We start from the raw sequence: 13,544 nt of genomic DNA on the forward strand, positions 1-13,544 counted from the left end.
GGGGCCCCTCCATTTGTATTTTCTATCTGATCCTTGACACAGTGCTAACACCAAAGACCAAACCCTAATCTTGGTTCACATACTCTGCAAAGAAATGACTGAGACTAGTTCTTCCGGAGGTCAGTTTTAGAACATGTTTATTCTAACTTAATTCTGCCTTATCTCTGTGCACCAAGAAAACTATCTGCACATGTGTAGTAAAATGTGAAGTTACCTTCATTTTGTTTGTATACTAAACTTTTAAGAAATCTCACTTTTTAAAACTTGGTTTTGTGTTTTGTGTGCTTATAATATTTTCCATAATAGATCATTTTAATGATGAAGTCTCAATCTTCTGACAGAATGCAGATCAATGGATTCCTAGCCATCAGGGAGGCGCTGATCGCAAAGGGGCCTGGTGGAATTTTTGGAGACATTCTGCATCTTCTTGCGACTGTTCATCTGGATTATGGTGGTGGTTGCATGACTGTGCATTTGTTGAAACTCACATGTAACAGGATGGATTATCCTGAATGTAAACTACACTTCAGTAAATATCACTTTTAAAACTTTAAAAAGTTGGGGGATGGTTCACTGCCCCGGCTCAAAGCCCCCTGGCCACACTGCCTGGCCAGCCCACCCCCATCCCTGCCAGCGCTTACCTCCAGCATCCCAACAGCCTCCTGACACCCTGGGCTGCTCTAAACCCTCAGGAGCACAGCCATCCGGGATCAGCTGGATGGAGATGGGGAGCCCGAGACTCGTGCCACACCACGTCCTCCCGCCCCTACCAGCCACACACAGACGTCAAAGCAGCACTGTCCTCGCATGCGCTGCTCCCACCCACCCTGGCACGGTCATTCCAGGCCTGGGGTAGGAAGGCAGACGCTCCCCCTGCCCCCAGACACAAGCATACCTGCACACACACCCCAGCATACACACACACTCACATGCACACACTGACACACACAGGTGTGTACAGCTGAGACACAGCCTGTTCCCAGGCAGTCCAGCCCCCATCACTGAGGGAAAGGGGCAGCACTGTGGGGCTACAGGAGCGGCAGCGGGACACAGAGCCAGGCCCTGGCGAAGGCCCAGGCCACTGGGGGAGGCTGCCGGAATGGCTGGGCGTGAAGGCCAGAAGAGGGCAGGAGTGGCTGGGGGCACTGTGCCTGTTGGGCCTAGGTGGGCACACACTGGGTGGGAGAGGAATAGCCCGGCCCCTCAGACAGGAAGGGGTGGGGGCAGGGGCCATTTCTGGAGGCCAGTGCAGGGCCAGCGCCCCAAAGAAAAGCAGAGCTGGGTGAGAACGGACATGGGGCTCAGAGCTGAGCAGGCCTGGTGGGCCCCAGGAGGGAGACACAGAGGACCGGGGATCTCAAGGCTGGCAGAGGCCAGAGATGGACCCCCAGCTGGGACGCCATCCTCCTTCCTGGGGGCCCACCCTGCCCGGCCCCTGCAGCCCAGCACAGCTTGGGGCATTGGCTAGAACTGGGTGAGAACAGGCCAGGCACTGAGGCCTCTGCCCCAAATGCCCACAGCCTGGGGAAAATGAGCAGGTACATGGAGGGGCAAGTGGAGCCCCAGGCACATCCACACAGTGCACACAGCCTCACCGGGGCCCGGGAAGTGGGTGGGCAGGAGGCTCACCACCCCTGCTGTGGTTTATCTCAGAATCATGGGTCCTTCCAGGGAACTCAGCATTTTCCCCTCAGCCTCCCACACAGCACCTTTCCCCAGGGCCACGAGCTGGGCATGGGGGCCTTGGACAGCCTGGGAACTGGACACTCACCCCCGGCCTGGGTTCCCTGAGCCTCACATCATAGCCCTCCAGGGCCCTGGCAGCCAGCAGCCCTTCCGGGGTGTTCCACACATGCTGAGCCTCTCTCTGAGGGCGCCAGGCCTGACAGCCCCTCTCCCTCCACAGGAGCACCAGCCCTGGGCACCCAGGGTCCCAGGGGCAGGTCCCGGTGTCTCCCTCCCCAAAGATTCTCTACACCCCACCCCTCCCCGGTGGCCACTCCATGCATGCTGCCCTCCAGGAACAGGCAGGCCAATGGTGTGAAGGGAATCATCACGCTCAGAGCAGCGCACTGGGTGCAACCAAGGATGAATGCCATGGGCGCCTCCAGGAAGTCCACTGAGCCCGAGCCCGGCCTTCTCCATGTACCCACGCCCACCCACAGCATAGATGGGGCATGGCGTCCCCAGCCTCCAGCAGCTTCAGGGACCTTGCAGAGCCATCAGCCACCTCCTCACAGCTCCCTTCCAGCCCCTGGCCAGGCCCCCAGGCCCCAGCCTTCCTGTGCTGGCCTTGAGAAGCAGCCCAGCTGGGGACCCCCGGCTGCAGGACAGTGACCTGGGAGTGAGTACAAGGTGAGGCCACCACACAGGATGCCAGCTCCAAGCGGGTCACAGGGATGAGGGCTGCGGCCATCAGGAGGCCCTGCACGCACGTCTTGGACACGTGGCCCCCGAGGGCCAGTTCACCTTGGTGTGCCTCATTCTCCCGCACAGAAGAGCCCCCACCCTTTCTTCACAAGGCTTTTGTGGGAGCGGAGGCGTCGATGCCCAGTACCCTCTCCCTTTCCCAGGCAACGGGACTCCGAGTTTGCTGACTGGGACCACCAAGCCCACGCACGCATCAAGAGTGAGAGTCCGGGAGCTGGGCAGGGGCCCCGGGGTCGGGGCTGAGACAGAAGAGAACCTCCCCCAGCACTCGGTGTGCATCTGTAGTGAAGGAGCCTCACCTGAGCCCCCACTGTTGCTCAATCGACTTCCCAAGAACAGAGAGAAAAGGGAACTTCCAGGGCGGCCCGGGCCTCCGGGGATTCCCACCCCATTTTTAGCTGAAAGCACTGAGGCAGAGCTCCCCCCACCCAGGCTCCATTGCCCGGCATAAAAATAACAACCGTGGTTACTGATCATCTGGGAGCTGTCCAGGAACCCGACAGGGAGCCGGACGGGCCACACCGGCCACAGGCACCAAATGGAGGCCCGGGCACTTCAGGTATCCCAGCCCACCGGGAACCCCAGTTGAGAGGCCGGCCCAGACGGCAGTGAGGGAGAGGCTGCCTGGGCCCCTGACAGGGAGGGGACTCCTGGGCCACCCTCACAGCATAAACCAAGCTTCTTGGTCACTGCATGGACTCTAGGCATCCCTTCCCTGCATGGGGACACACGAAAGCTAGAAACAGCCTAACGCCGACCTGGAGAAGGCAGGGGGCTGGGAATCTTGGCTGGGACAGGGCTGGGCCCAGGACTAAGGTCAGAGGCCCCACGCTGGGCAGGGCTAGGCTGGGTGCAGACTGCCTGCCACCCCCAGGACAGGGACAGCCAACCCAGAGCCGGGAGGGAGGGTGGGGAGGCGGCAGCAGGGAGTCCTGAGCTCCACCGCGCAACTGGCTGCTCTGGGCAAATCTGAGCTGGAGCTGGGCCGACTGAGGGAGGCCTGGCTGAGTGGACTAGACTGAGACAGGCCGAACAGACTGAGCTGAGGCGAGTTGGGTGGGCTGAGAGGGCTACCCTATCCCTTTAGAGGACAGGCTGGCCAAGCTGGACTGTCCTGAGCCAGGGCGATTGGGGCTGGCCCGGGCCAGCTGAGTTGAGTGCACTGGGTGGAGTGAAATGAGCTGGCCTCAGCTGAGCCGGGTTCTCCTAAGCCCTAAGGCAGACTGAGCTGGGCTGAGCTGCGCTGAGCTGGACTTATCTGGGGGGCAGGGCAAAGTCAGGCTGAGCTGAGGTGGCCTGCCCTGGGTGGTCCAGGATTGAGCTAAGCTGAATTAGGCTGACCTGGACTTGACTGGACTTGGCTGAAATAAGCTGGGCCGACACAGGAGTAGGGACAAGCTACAGTTCTCTACTCAGGGTGGAATGGGTGGTCGTGGACTATCGGGGCTGAGCGAGACCAAGCTGGGGTATTACCGGCTGAGCTTACCTGACCCGGCCTGAGTTCAGCAGGGCTGCGCTGAGCTGGGCTGAGCTGGACAGACCTGAGCCAAGCTTAGCCGGTTGGGCTGACTAAGCTGGGCTGAGCTAAATCGGATTGAGCTGAGGAGGGCGAGGCTGGGCGAGAGACCTGACGATGGGTTAAAAGCTGGAGTGAGCAGGGCTTAGATCTCACTGAGTTTAGCTGGGATGAGCTGGTCTGGGCTGAACTGTGCCAAAGTGAACTGGGCTAAACGAGGCTCGCCTGAGTGGACTCAGCTGGGCTGGGCTCAACTGGGCTCAGCTGAGCTGGGCTGGGCTTGACTACACTGGGTTCAGCTGGGCTGAGCCAAGCTGAACTGGACTAAGGCAGCCTGGCCTGGCCTGAGCTGTGACTGGAAGACCTGGGCTGAGCTGGACAGACCTGAGCCAAGCTTAGCTGGTTGAGCTAAGCTGGGCTGAGCTAAACTGGGGTGACCTGGGGAGGGCTAGGCTGGGTGAGGGATCTGAGATGGACAGGGTTAGAAGCTGGACTGAGCTGGGCTTAATTGCTGAACTGAGTTGAGCTGGGGTGAGCTGATCTGGGCTGGGCTGAACTGAACTGTCCCAAAGTGAACTGGACTGAACTAGGCTAGCCCTGCGTGGGCTGGGCTGGGCTAACCTAGGTTCAGCTGGGCTCATATGGGCTGGGCCAGGCTAAGGTGAACTGAACTGAGCTGAGCTGCACCAAACTGGGTTCAGCTGGGCTGTGCTGGGCTGAACTAGGCTAGCCTGAGTGGGCTGAGCTAGGTTGGACTGGGGCAGGCTGGGCTGGGCTGGGCTGGGCTGGGCTGGGCTGGGCTGGGCTGGGCTGGGCTAGGCTAGGCTAAGCTAAGCTAACCTAACCTAACCTAACCTAACCTGGGTTCAGCTGGCCTAGGTTGGGCTGGGCTGGGCTAAACTGGATTCAGCTGCGACGTGCTAATATGGGCTGGGCTGGGTCAGGTTGAGGTTAACCGAACTGGGCTGACCTGGGCTGAGCTCAACTGAGTTCACATGGGCTGGGCTGGGCTGGCCTAAACTGGATTTGGCTGGGCTGGGCCAACTGGGCTGAGGTGGATGGAGCTGAGCTGAGCTGGCCTGGCCAGGCCTGAGCTGTGATTGGAAGACCTGGGCTGAGCTGGACAGACCTGAGCCAAGCTTAGCTGGGTGGGCTGACTAAGCTGGGTTGAGCCAAATTGGGTTGAGCTGGGGAGGGCTAGGCTGGGTGAGTGACCTGAGATGGATGACAGGGTTAGAAGAAGCTGGAGTGAGCTGGGCTTGGATTCTTGAACCGAATTGGGTTGGGGTGATCTAAACTGGGTTCTGCTGGGATAAGCTGATCACGCTAGGCTGAACTGAGCAGAGCTGAACCTAGCTGGGCTGGGCTAAACTGGGCTAGCCTGAGTGGGCTGAACTGGGCTGCTGGGGCTGGACTGGGTAAGCTGGGCTGAGCTGGGTTGGGTGGAAATGGGCTGAGCTGAGCTAGGCTAAACTGAGTTTGGCTGGGCTGGGCTGGGCTGGGCTGGGCTGGGCTGGGTTCAGCTGAGCTGGGTTGGGTTAGACTGGGCCAAACTGGGTTCAGCTGAAATGGGCTAATATGAGCTGGGCTGGGCCAGGCTGAGCTCAGCTAAACTGGGCTGTGCTGGACTGGGCTGAGCTAGACTAAACTCTATTCAGCTGGGCTGGCCTGTCCTGGGCTAAACTGGGTTCGGCTGGGCTGGGCTGAGCTGGGCTGAGTAGGATTAGTTGAGCTGGTCGTAACTGGATTTAACTAGCTAGGCTAGGCTTAACTGACTAAGCTGATCTGGACTGTATTCATCTGGGTGAAGCTGGGGTGAGGTGGTTACTTTAGGTCCAGCTTTGCTGAGCTAAACTGGACTGGGCTAAACTGATCTGGACTGACCATTCTCACCTGGCTAAGAGGAGCTGAGTCAGAAGCAAGCCGGCTGAGCTGGCTGGACTGCAAGGGGAGGTCCTGGGCTGACCTGGGCCAGGCTGAACCAGGCTGGCTTAGAGTGCACTTCAGAGGGTGACTTCCCCGGTAGGCCAGTCTCAGCTGAACTTGGCTGTCCCGGTGGGCAGAGCAGGGCTGGACACTGTGATTTTGGGGGTACCTAGAGCAGACTTCAAGGCCAAGCTAAACTGGGCTCCGGGGGCAGGATGGGCTGGGGACTTGGGGCTCCAGGCCAGGGGCGAAGGGCCACGCTGTGCAGACCGCACTATTTGGGCCAGGGTTCTGTTGTGGGAGGGACTGCCTGGGGCATCAGGGCAAGTCTTCCCACCCTCCCCTAGAGGTCAGGGATGGGCAGAGCACCATGGGAGTCTGGCAGGTCAGGTGAGGGCTGCTGTGATGGGGAGATCGAGGCTTGGCACTCAAGAGCCTGAGGAGCTGAGACCACAGCCTCGGGGGGCTGGGGTCAGGGTTGGAGAGCAGGCAGACCATCCACCATGAGCCCAGAGAGAGTTTGAAGGGGGAGGGCTCTGGGGTCCCAGGCCCCATGGGGTCCCCGGGCTTCAGCCTAGGGGCATGGCCCAGTGCCCATGCTGCAGCACTTGCGGGGGGAGGCTGGGGTCATCCTGGGGGCACCCCCCCTTCCTGAGCCCAGCCTGAGGACAGTGACTGAGCAACAGCTTCTGGTGGGGGGAATGGGGGCCCTGGGAGGTGCCCTGGGCCTGGGGCTTGTGGGGAAAAAGGCCCAGAATGAGCCTGGCCATCTGGATCCCTGCCACGGGGTCCCCAGTTCCCCCATCCAGACCCCCCAGGCCTGATGGGCGCTGGCCTGAGGCTGACACTGACTAGGTTCTGTCTTCACAGCCTCCACACAGAGCCCATCCGTCTTCCCCTTGACCCCCTGCTGCAAAAACATTCCCTCCAATGCCACCTCCGTGACGCTGGGCTGCCTGGCCACGGGCTACTTCCCAGAGCCGGTGATGGTGACATGGGACACAGGCTCCCTCAATGGGACAACTATGACCTTACCAGCCACCACCCTCACGCCCTCTGGTCACTATGCCACCATAAGCTTGCTGACCTTCTCGGGTGCGTGGGCCAAGCAGATGTTCACCTGCCGTGTGGCACACACTCCATCGTCCACAGACTGGGTCGACAACAAAACCTTCAGCGGTAAGAGAGGGCCAAGCTCAGAGACCACAGTTCCCAGGAGTGCCAGGCTGAGGGCTGGCAGAGTGGGCAGAGGTTGAGGGGGTGGGTGGGCTCAAACGTGGGAACACCCAGCATGCTTGGGGACCTGGGCCAGGACGTGGGGGCAAGAGGAGGGCACACAGAGCTCAGGGAGGCCAACAACCCTCATGACCACCAGCTCCCCCGCAGCCTGCTCCAGGGACTTCACCCCTCCCACTGTGAAGATCTTACAGTCGTCCTGTGACGGCGGCGGGTACTTCCCCCCGACCATCCAGCTCCTGTGCCTCGTCTCTGGGTACACCCCAGGGACTATCAACATCACCTGGCTGGAGGACGGGCAGGTCATGGCCGTGGACTTGTCCACCACCTCTGCCACGCAGGAGGGTGAGCTGGCCTCCACACAAAGCGAGCTCACCCTCACCCAGAAGCGCTGGCTGTCGGACCGCACCTACACCTGTCAGGTCACCTATCAAGGTAACACCGTTGAGGACAGCACCAAGAAGTGTGCAGGTACGTTCCCACCTGCCCTGGTGGCCACCACGGAGGCCAGAGAAGAGGGACGGGTGGGCCTCACACAGCCCTCCGGTGTACCACAGATTCCAGCCCGAGAGGGGTGAGCGCCTACCTAAGCCGGCCCAGCCCGTTCGACCTGTTCATCCGCAAGTCGCCCACGATCACCTGTCTGGTGGTGGACCTGGCACCCAGCAAGGGGACCGTGAACCTCACCTGGTCCCGGGCCAGTGGGAAGCCTGTGACCCATCCCACCCCAAAGCAGGAGAAGCAGCGCAATGGCACGTTAACCGTCACGTCCACCCTGCCAGTGGGCACCCGAGACTGGATCGAGGGGGAGACCTACCAGTGCAGGGTGACCCACCCCCACCTGCCCAGGGCCCTCGTGCGGTCCACGACCAAGACCAGCGGTGAGCCACGGGCAGGCTGGGGTCGTGGGGGGAGGGAGGGAGCGGGCGAGCGGAGCCTGGGCTGACCCCACGTCTGGCCACAGGCCCGCGTGCTGCCCCGGAAGTCTATGCGTTTGCGACGCCAGAGGAGCCGGGGAGCCGGGACAAGCGCACCCTCGCCTGCCTGATCCAGAACTTCATGCCTGAGGACATCTCGGTGCAGTGGCTGCACAACGAGGTGCAGCTCCCGGACGCCCGGCACAGCACGACGCAGCCCCGCAAGACCAAGGGCTCCGGCTTCTTCGTCTTCAGCCGCCTGGAGGTGACCAGGGCCGAATGGGAACAGAAAGATGAGTTCATCTGCCGTGCAGTCCATGAGGCAGCGAGCCCCTCACAGACCGTCCAGCGAGCGGTGTCTGTAAATCCCGGTAAATGACGTACTCCTGCCTCCCTCCCTCCCAGGGCTCCGTCCAGCTGTGCAATGGGGAGGGCTGGCCTGACCTTCTGTCCACTGTTGCAACGGCCCCAGGAAGCCACCCCCAATAAACAGCAGTACCTGCTCAGAGCCCCGGGTACACCCGTTCTTGGGAGCGGGCAGGGCTGTGGGCAGGGGCATCTTGGCACAGAAGAATGGGCCCCCAGGAGGGGCAGTGGGAGGAGGTGGGCAGGGCTGAGTCCCCCCAAGAGAGGCGGTGGGAGGAAGTGGGCAGGGCTGAGGTGCCACTCATCCATCTGCCTTCGTATCAGGGGTATTTGTCAAACAGCATATCTGCAGGGACTCATCAGAGCTACCCCGGGCCCTCTCTGCCCCTACTCTGGGCCCACCCCCTCCAAGGAGTCCAAAGACCCAGGGGAGGTCCTCAGGGAAGGGGCAAGGGAGCCCCCACAGCCCTCTCTCGGGAGCTTGGCTTCTACCCCCCTGGACAGGAGCCCCTGCACCCCCAGGTGTAGATGGGCACACAGGCCCCTCCAGGTGGAAAAACAGCCCTAAGTGAAACCCCCACACAGACACACACGACCCCAGACAGCCCTCCCCCAAGTCTGTGCCACTGGCATTCGCCTCTCTGCCCTGTCCCGCCTTGCTGAGTCCTGGCCCCAGCACAGGGTCCAGTGGGGCCGAGCCCACTCACACCCCACAGCCTCCGCCACCCTGCCCTGTGGGCACACGAGGCCCAGGTCAGCAGCCAGGCCCCCTCTCCTACTGCCCCCCCACCGCCCCTCGGTCCATCCTGAATCGGCCCCCAGGGAATCGCCAGCCTCACACACCCAGTCTCGCCCACTCACGCCTCACTCAAGGCACAGCTGTGCACACACCAGGCCCCATAGCAACTCCACAGCGCCCTGCACCACCACTGGGGCGCCATAGACACCCCACACATGGTCACGCGTGGCCCACACTCCGCCTCCCATACTGCCTCCAGCCAGGCTACTCCCAAGCCCTTCCTCTGAGCCATACCTGGGCCGCTGGATCCCAGAAAGTAATGGAGAGGCCCTCACATGGTGTCCTCCAGTCCAACCCTCCCTGTCAGCAGCACCCCACAGCCAAACACAGGATGGATGCGTGGGCTCCATCCCCCACTCACCCACACCGGAACCCCAGAGCAGGCTACGTGCCCCTCCCAGGCCTCAAACTCACATGCGCATCTGACACCCCAGATCCAAATGCTCCCCCCGGTCGTGCACACCAAGGACACAGCACCCACCAAATCCACACGGAAGCACGGGCACCGGGCACCCCATGAGCACAAAGCCCCTCCACGTCTGAAGACACAGTCCCCGCACACCGTCACAGCCACGCACTCAGCTTCACTCACGTCCCAGCCCACCCGCACCCAGCTCCAGGCTGGGAGCAGCAGAAAGAGGTGTGAGGGCCCGAGGCTGGACCTGCACCTGCTGGTGACCTGGGACCAGCAGGCAGCTCAGGGCGTTGGGGAAGGGAGTGGAGGGGACCCAGGGCAGGAGGAGCCAGAGGGACCAGGCTGGTGGGCGGGGCCGGGCCAGGGTAGGGCCAGGAGGCAGCTCTGGACTCCCACAGGCCCGGGCTCATAGTCCACACCAGGACAGCCCCTCAGAGCACCCACGCGGTGAGTCCCAGGTCTTGGGAGCCAGGCGGCAGAGCTCACTCATCCTTCCGAGGGCCCTCAGTGAGGCGGCCACTCCCGTGCCAAGGGGCCGGGTCCTTCTCTGGGGAGGGGATGGGGTCTAGAGAGAGGCAGAGTGGAGGTAACCAGAGGTCAGGGGAGAAGCCGTAAGGAACGCAGGGAAAATGGGGCCAGGGCGGAGGCCCAGGGATGAGAGGTCAGGAGTGGTCGGCCTGGCGCTGGGCTGTTGACTGACTCGGGACCCGGGTCCCCACCCTCAGGGCTGGCTGGCGGCTCTGCGCAGTCCCGGAGGGCCCCGGATACGGTGCTCTGCCACTCCGGACAGCAGCAGGGACTGTCGAGAGAAGCAAGGGGCTCTGTCCGTGACCCCTGCTGCCACTGTGGAGCCGGGAGGGCTGACTGGCCAGGTCCCCCAGAGCTGGACGTGTGCGTGGAGGAGGCTGAGGGCGAGGCGCCGTGGACGTGGACTGGCCTCTGCATCTTCGCCACGCTCTTCCTGCTCAGCGTGAGCTACAGCGCTGCCATCACGCTCCTCATGGCGGGCACCCACCTCCAGGGGCCAGGCCAGCGCAGGGGGCTGGGCAGAGCCAGCAGAGCACCCTGACCCACGCCCTCCCCTCAGGTGCAGCGGTTCCTCGCAGCCACGCGGCAGGGGAGGCCCCAGACCTCCCTAGACTCCACCAACACCCTCCAGCCCCCTGCCTAGGCCGAGAGCCTCTCACGACCCACCAGGCCCAGCTTTTTCTCTGCCGGCGTCTGAGCCTCCCTCGGGCTGCGACCTGCCCTGGGTGGGAAAAGGGAAGCAGACAAGTAAAGGGGGCACAAGGTCACTACTGTGGCTGCTGGCCAGTGACTCTGAGCCCAGAGGGGACCCACTCAGCCTCAAGGCTAAAGGCGCCGACAGAACCACCAGTCGCAGCCCCCACCCTAAAACAGTGTCTGTCCCTTCAACAGTCATCGAGGGGGGGCGCTGCTAGCCGTTCTGAGCCCATCCCAGGCCCCTGGGTCTCAGGGTCACTCCCATTCTGACTGTATAATCACCAAAAACCAAAGAGGGCCCAGCACCCAGCCCAGGACACAGCTGAGTCTGCGTCCAGCCCAACACCAGCCCACGGCCTCACTCCCCAGCCTTGGTCTGACCCTTCTAGCCCTGAGGTCCAAGTGCCTGGCATCCCCGTCCCCCAAGCTTCACCCAGGCCTTCTTTTCCTTCACCCCACCCCTCCTGCCATCCATCCGCAGCCCCCATCCCTGCAGCCTGAAGGCACAGGGAAGCCCTCTGAGGCCAGGCTACAGGACTGTTGAGGGCTTCTGGCCCCTGGAGTGGGTAGAGGGGCTCCCACAGCCAGAGAAGGGGTTTCTGCAGGGACAGCAGCTGCTGACCTCATCCCTATGACCTCGTCCAGCCTCTGGCTTCAGCAGTCCTATTTCTTTCCCTCTGGGTTTCTTAGTAAAGTTCCTTTTCACAAACCCCAAGTCTCCAGAGTGCTCTGTGGGAGGTGTCTGTGGCCCTGGAGTGGCTGGTGGGAGGCAGGACCCCTGAGGACGTGGAGGAGGAGCCAGAGGGGAAGGAAGGGCCGGGGCCATTCTGGGGTCCTGAGAGCCAAAGTGCCCAAGCAGTGGTTCCCATCAATCACCCCTCAGCACCCCAGAGACTCCCCAGCTCGGCCCTGTCATACCTGGTCTGCTGGTCTCCAGCCCAGACTCATGCCGCCTCCTCAGGTAAAGTCAAAGCAACAATCAACATCGACCCCTTTGTGGGCAACACCAGAAGGGGCCCATGCTGTGGTCAGCACAGGAGGCCCCAAGAACGTGGCTGCACAGTCACGAAGGTGGAGGCTGGTGGGGGCCCCCAGGACCACTGGCCACACACCCTGATCCACCACCCACTGAGCACAGACAAAGCTGACTCCCCAGCCCACAGCTGCCCACCAGCCTTGACCTCCTGAAGAGCTGAGAGGTGACACAGGAGCAGGCTGGGGCCCCAGAGCCATCGGGACCACAGGTGGGCTTGACCCACACCTGTCCTCAGGGCAAACATGCAGCTTCCCTGGCTGGAGAGGCCTGCTTACGAGGGTCTCCACGACATCCTAAAAATGGGAGAGAATACATGATAGGCATGACAAAGGGCAGGGTTCCCTCATATACAAAGAGCACTCAGGGATCAACAAGAAGAAAGGTGAGCAATAGGTTCTTCATGGAAAGGAAAAACCCAGTGGCCGATAATATAAAGAAACCATTTTAACAATGAGAAAAGTGAAAGGAAGGAGGAGGGGATGAAGGGGGTGGAGGTGCTTCTTGGCCCTGACTGAGGGCAGGTGAATCGCTAAGACCACTTTTTAGGGCCAGTTGGCAAAATGCCCCAAGGCAGGAGAGTCCTCTCACAGTGATGGCCCCACAGGGAGAGTCTCGTCCTGTGCCAGGAGAGCCACGTCACATGGAGTCTGGCACAAAACGGAATGAAGCAAGCCTGCCATAGTCTGACAGCGGCACCTGGGTCCTCCGCCCTGTCCTCTGCTGCCACCTCGGAGCAGCCGGGCAAGGGGGAGAAGGTGAGGAGTGACGGCTCCCTACGGGGTAGGAAACCCCAAAGTAGGCAGCGCTGAGGCCGACTGGGTCCAAACAACACCAGAGGAGGGGGCGTCACAGGACATGGCCAAGGCCACAGCCGCTGCCCAGCTCTCCTCACACACGCCCTCATTCAGACACACACAGGCACACACTCGCACACGCAAAAACACACAGGTTCACACACAGACTCAACCTCTCATACACATTTGCACTCACACACACACCAATCATGCACTCACACACGCTGACACGCTCGGGCACGCTCACACCAACACACACACAGTCTCAGGAAGCCAGGCCCTCCATCCACCCCATCGCCAGCCCAGGGTCTCGCAAACCCCCATCTCCTGCAACAGACCGGCCCTCCACAGCCAAGGTCCCCCGGACCGGGAACCCCTCTGGGGGGCAGAGCTCAGTGACTTCTTTCTCTGCCCTGCACCCTAGATCACGAGACCCCCATGGCCCCAGAGCAAGGGTAACAAGCAGTCAGCTCACTGCCCCCCTGTGTGGCAGACGTCCTCACTCAGAAAATTCCACCGCCTCAAAGGCCTGAGAGGAAGGCGAGATGAGCACCCACGTAGAGGAGACAGACGGGGCCCGTGGGGAGGGGCAGAGGCCTGGATTCACACCCAGGCTCGGAACAGCGCCCCTGCCTTCCACGTGGCCTGGCCTCCCGGGAGCAAGAGGATGCCGTCTCAGGGCCCCTCCATCCCCCTCTTTATTCCCCTATTAACCCACCCATGGGTACAACCACGGCCCCCAAAAGGTAGAGCCACATCCTCGCCCCTGGGGCCATGGAGTGCAGTGTTATTTGTCAAAAGGGCCTTTGCAGATCCCATCGAGGTGAGGGCACCCTGGATTATCAAGGATTTTGAGGTGAAGGCACCCTGGATTATCAAGGATTT

The 13,544-nt window shown here is 61.7% G+C and overlaps 1 gene segment (V, D, J or C); it reads left to right on the forward strand.

Moving 5' to 3' along the window:
* Window positions 1-2,573: 2,573 nt before the first annotated feature.
* On the forward strand, window positions 2,574-8,501 carry LOC116464581 (immunoglobulin heavy constant epsilon-like; the record flags this gene model as incomplete). The annotated part of the segment is given in 6 exon segments: window positions 2,574-2,629; window positions 2,863-2,989; window positions 6,743-7,051; window positions 7,259-7,579; window positions 7,666-7,989; window positions 8,073-8,501. Coding segments are annotated over 6 exon segments (1,469 nt in total), but the record flags the coding sequence as incomplete, so codon positions are not given.
* Between the last annotated feature and the right edge of the window lie 5,043 nt (window positions 8,502-13,544).

The sequence above is a fragment of the Hylobates moloch genome, unplaced genomic scaffold (assembly GCF_009828535.3).
Source record: "Hylobates moloch isolate HMO894 unplaced genomic scaffold, HMol_V3 SCAFFOLD_1056, whole genome shotgun sequence".
Lineage (NCBI taxonomy): Eukaryota > Metazoa > Chordata > Mammalia > Primates > Hylobatidae > Hylobates > Hylobates moloch.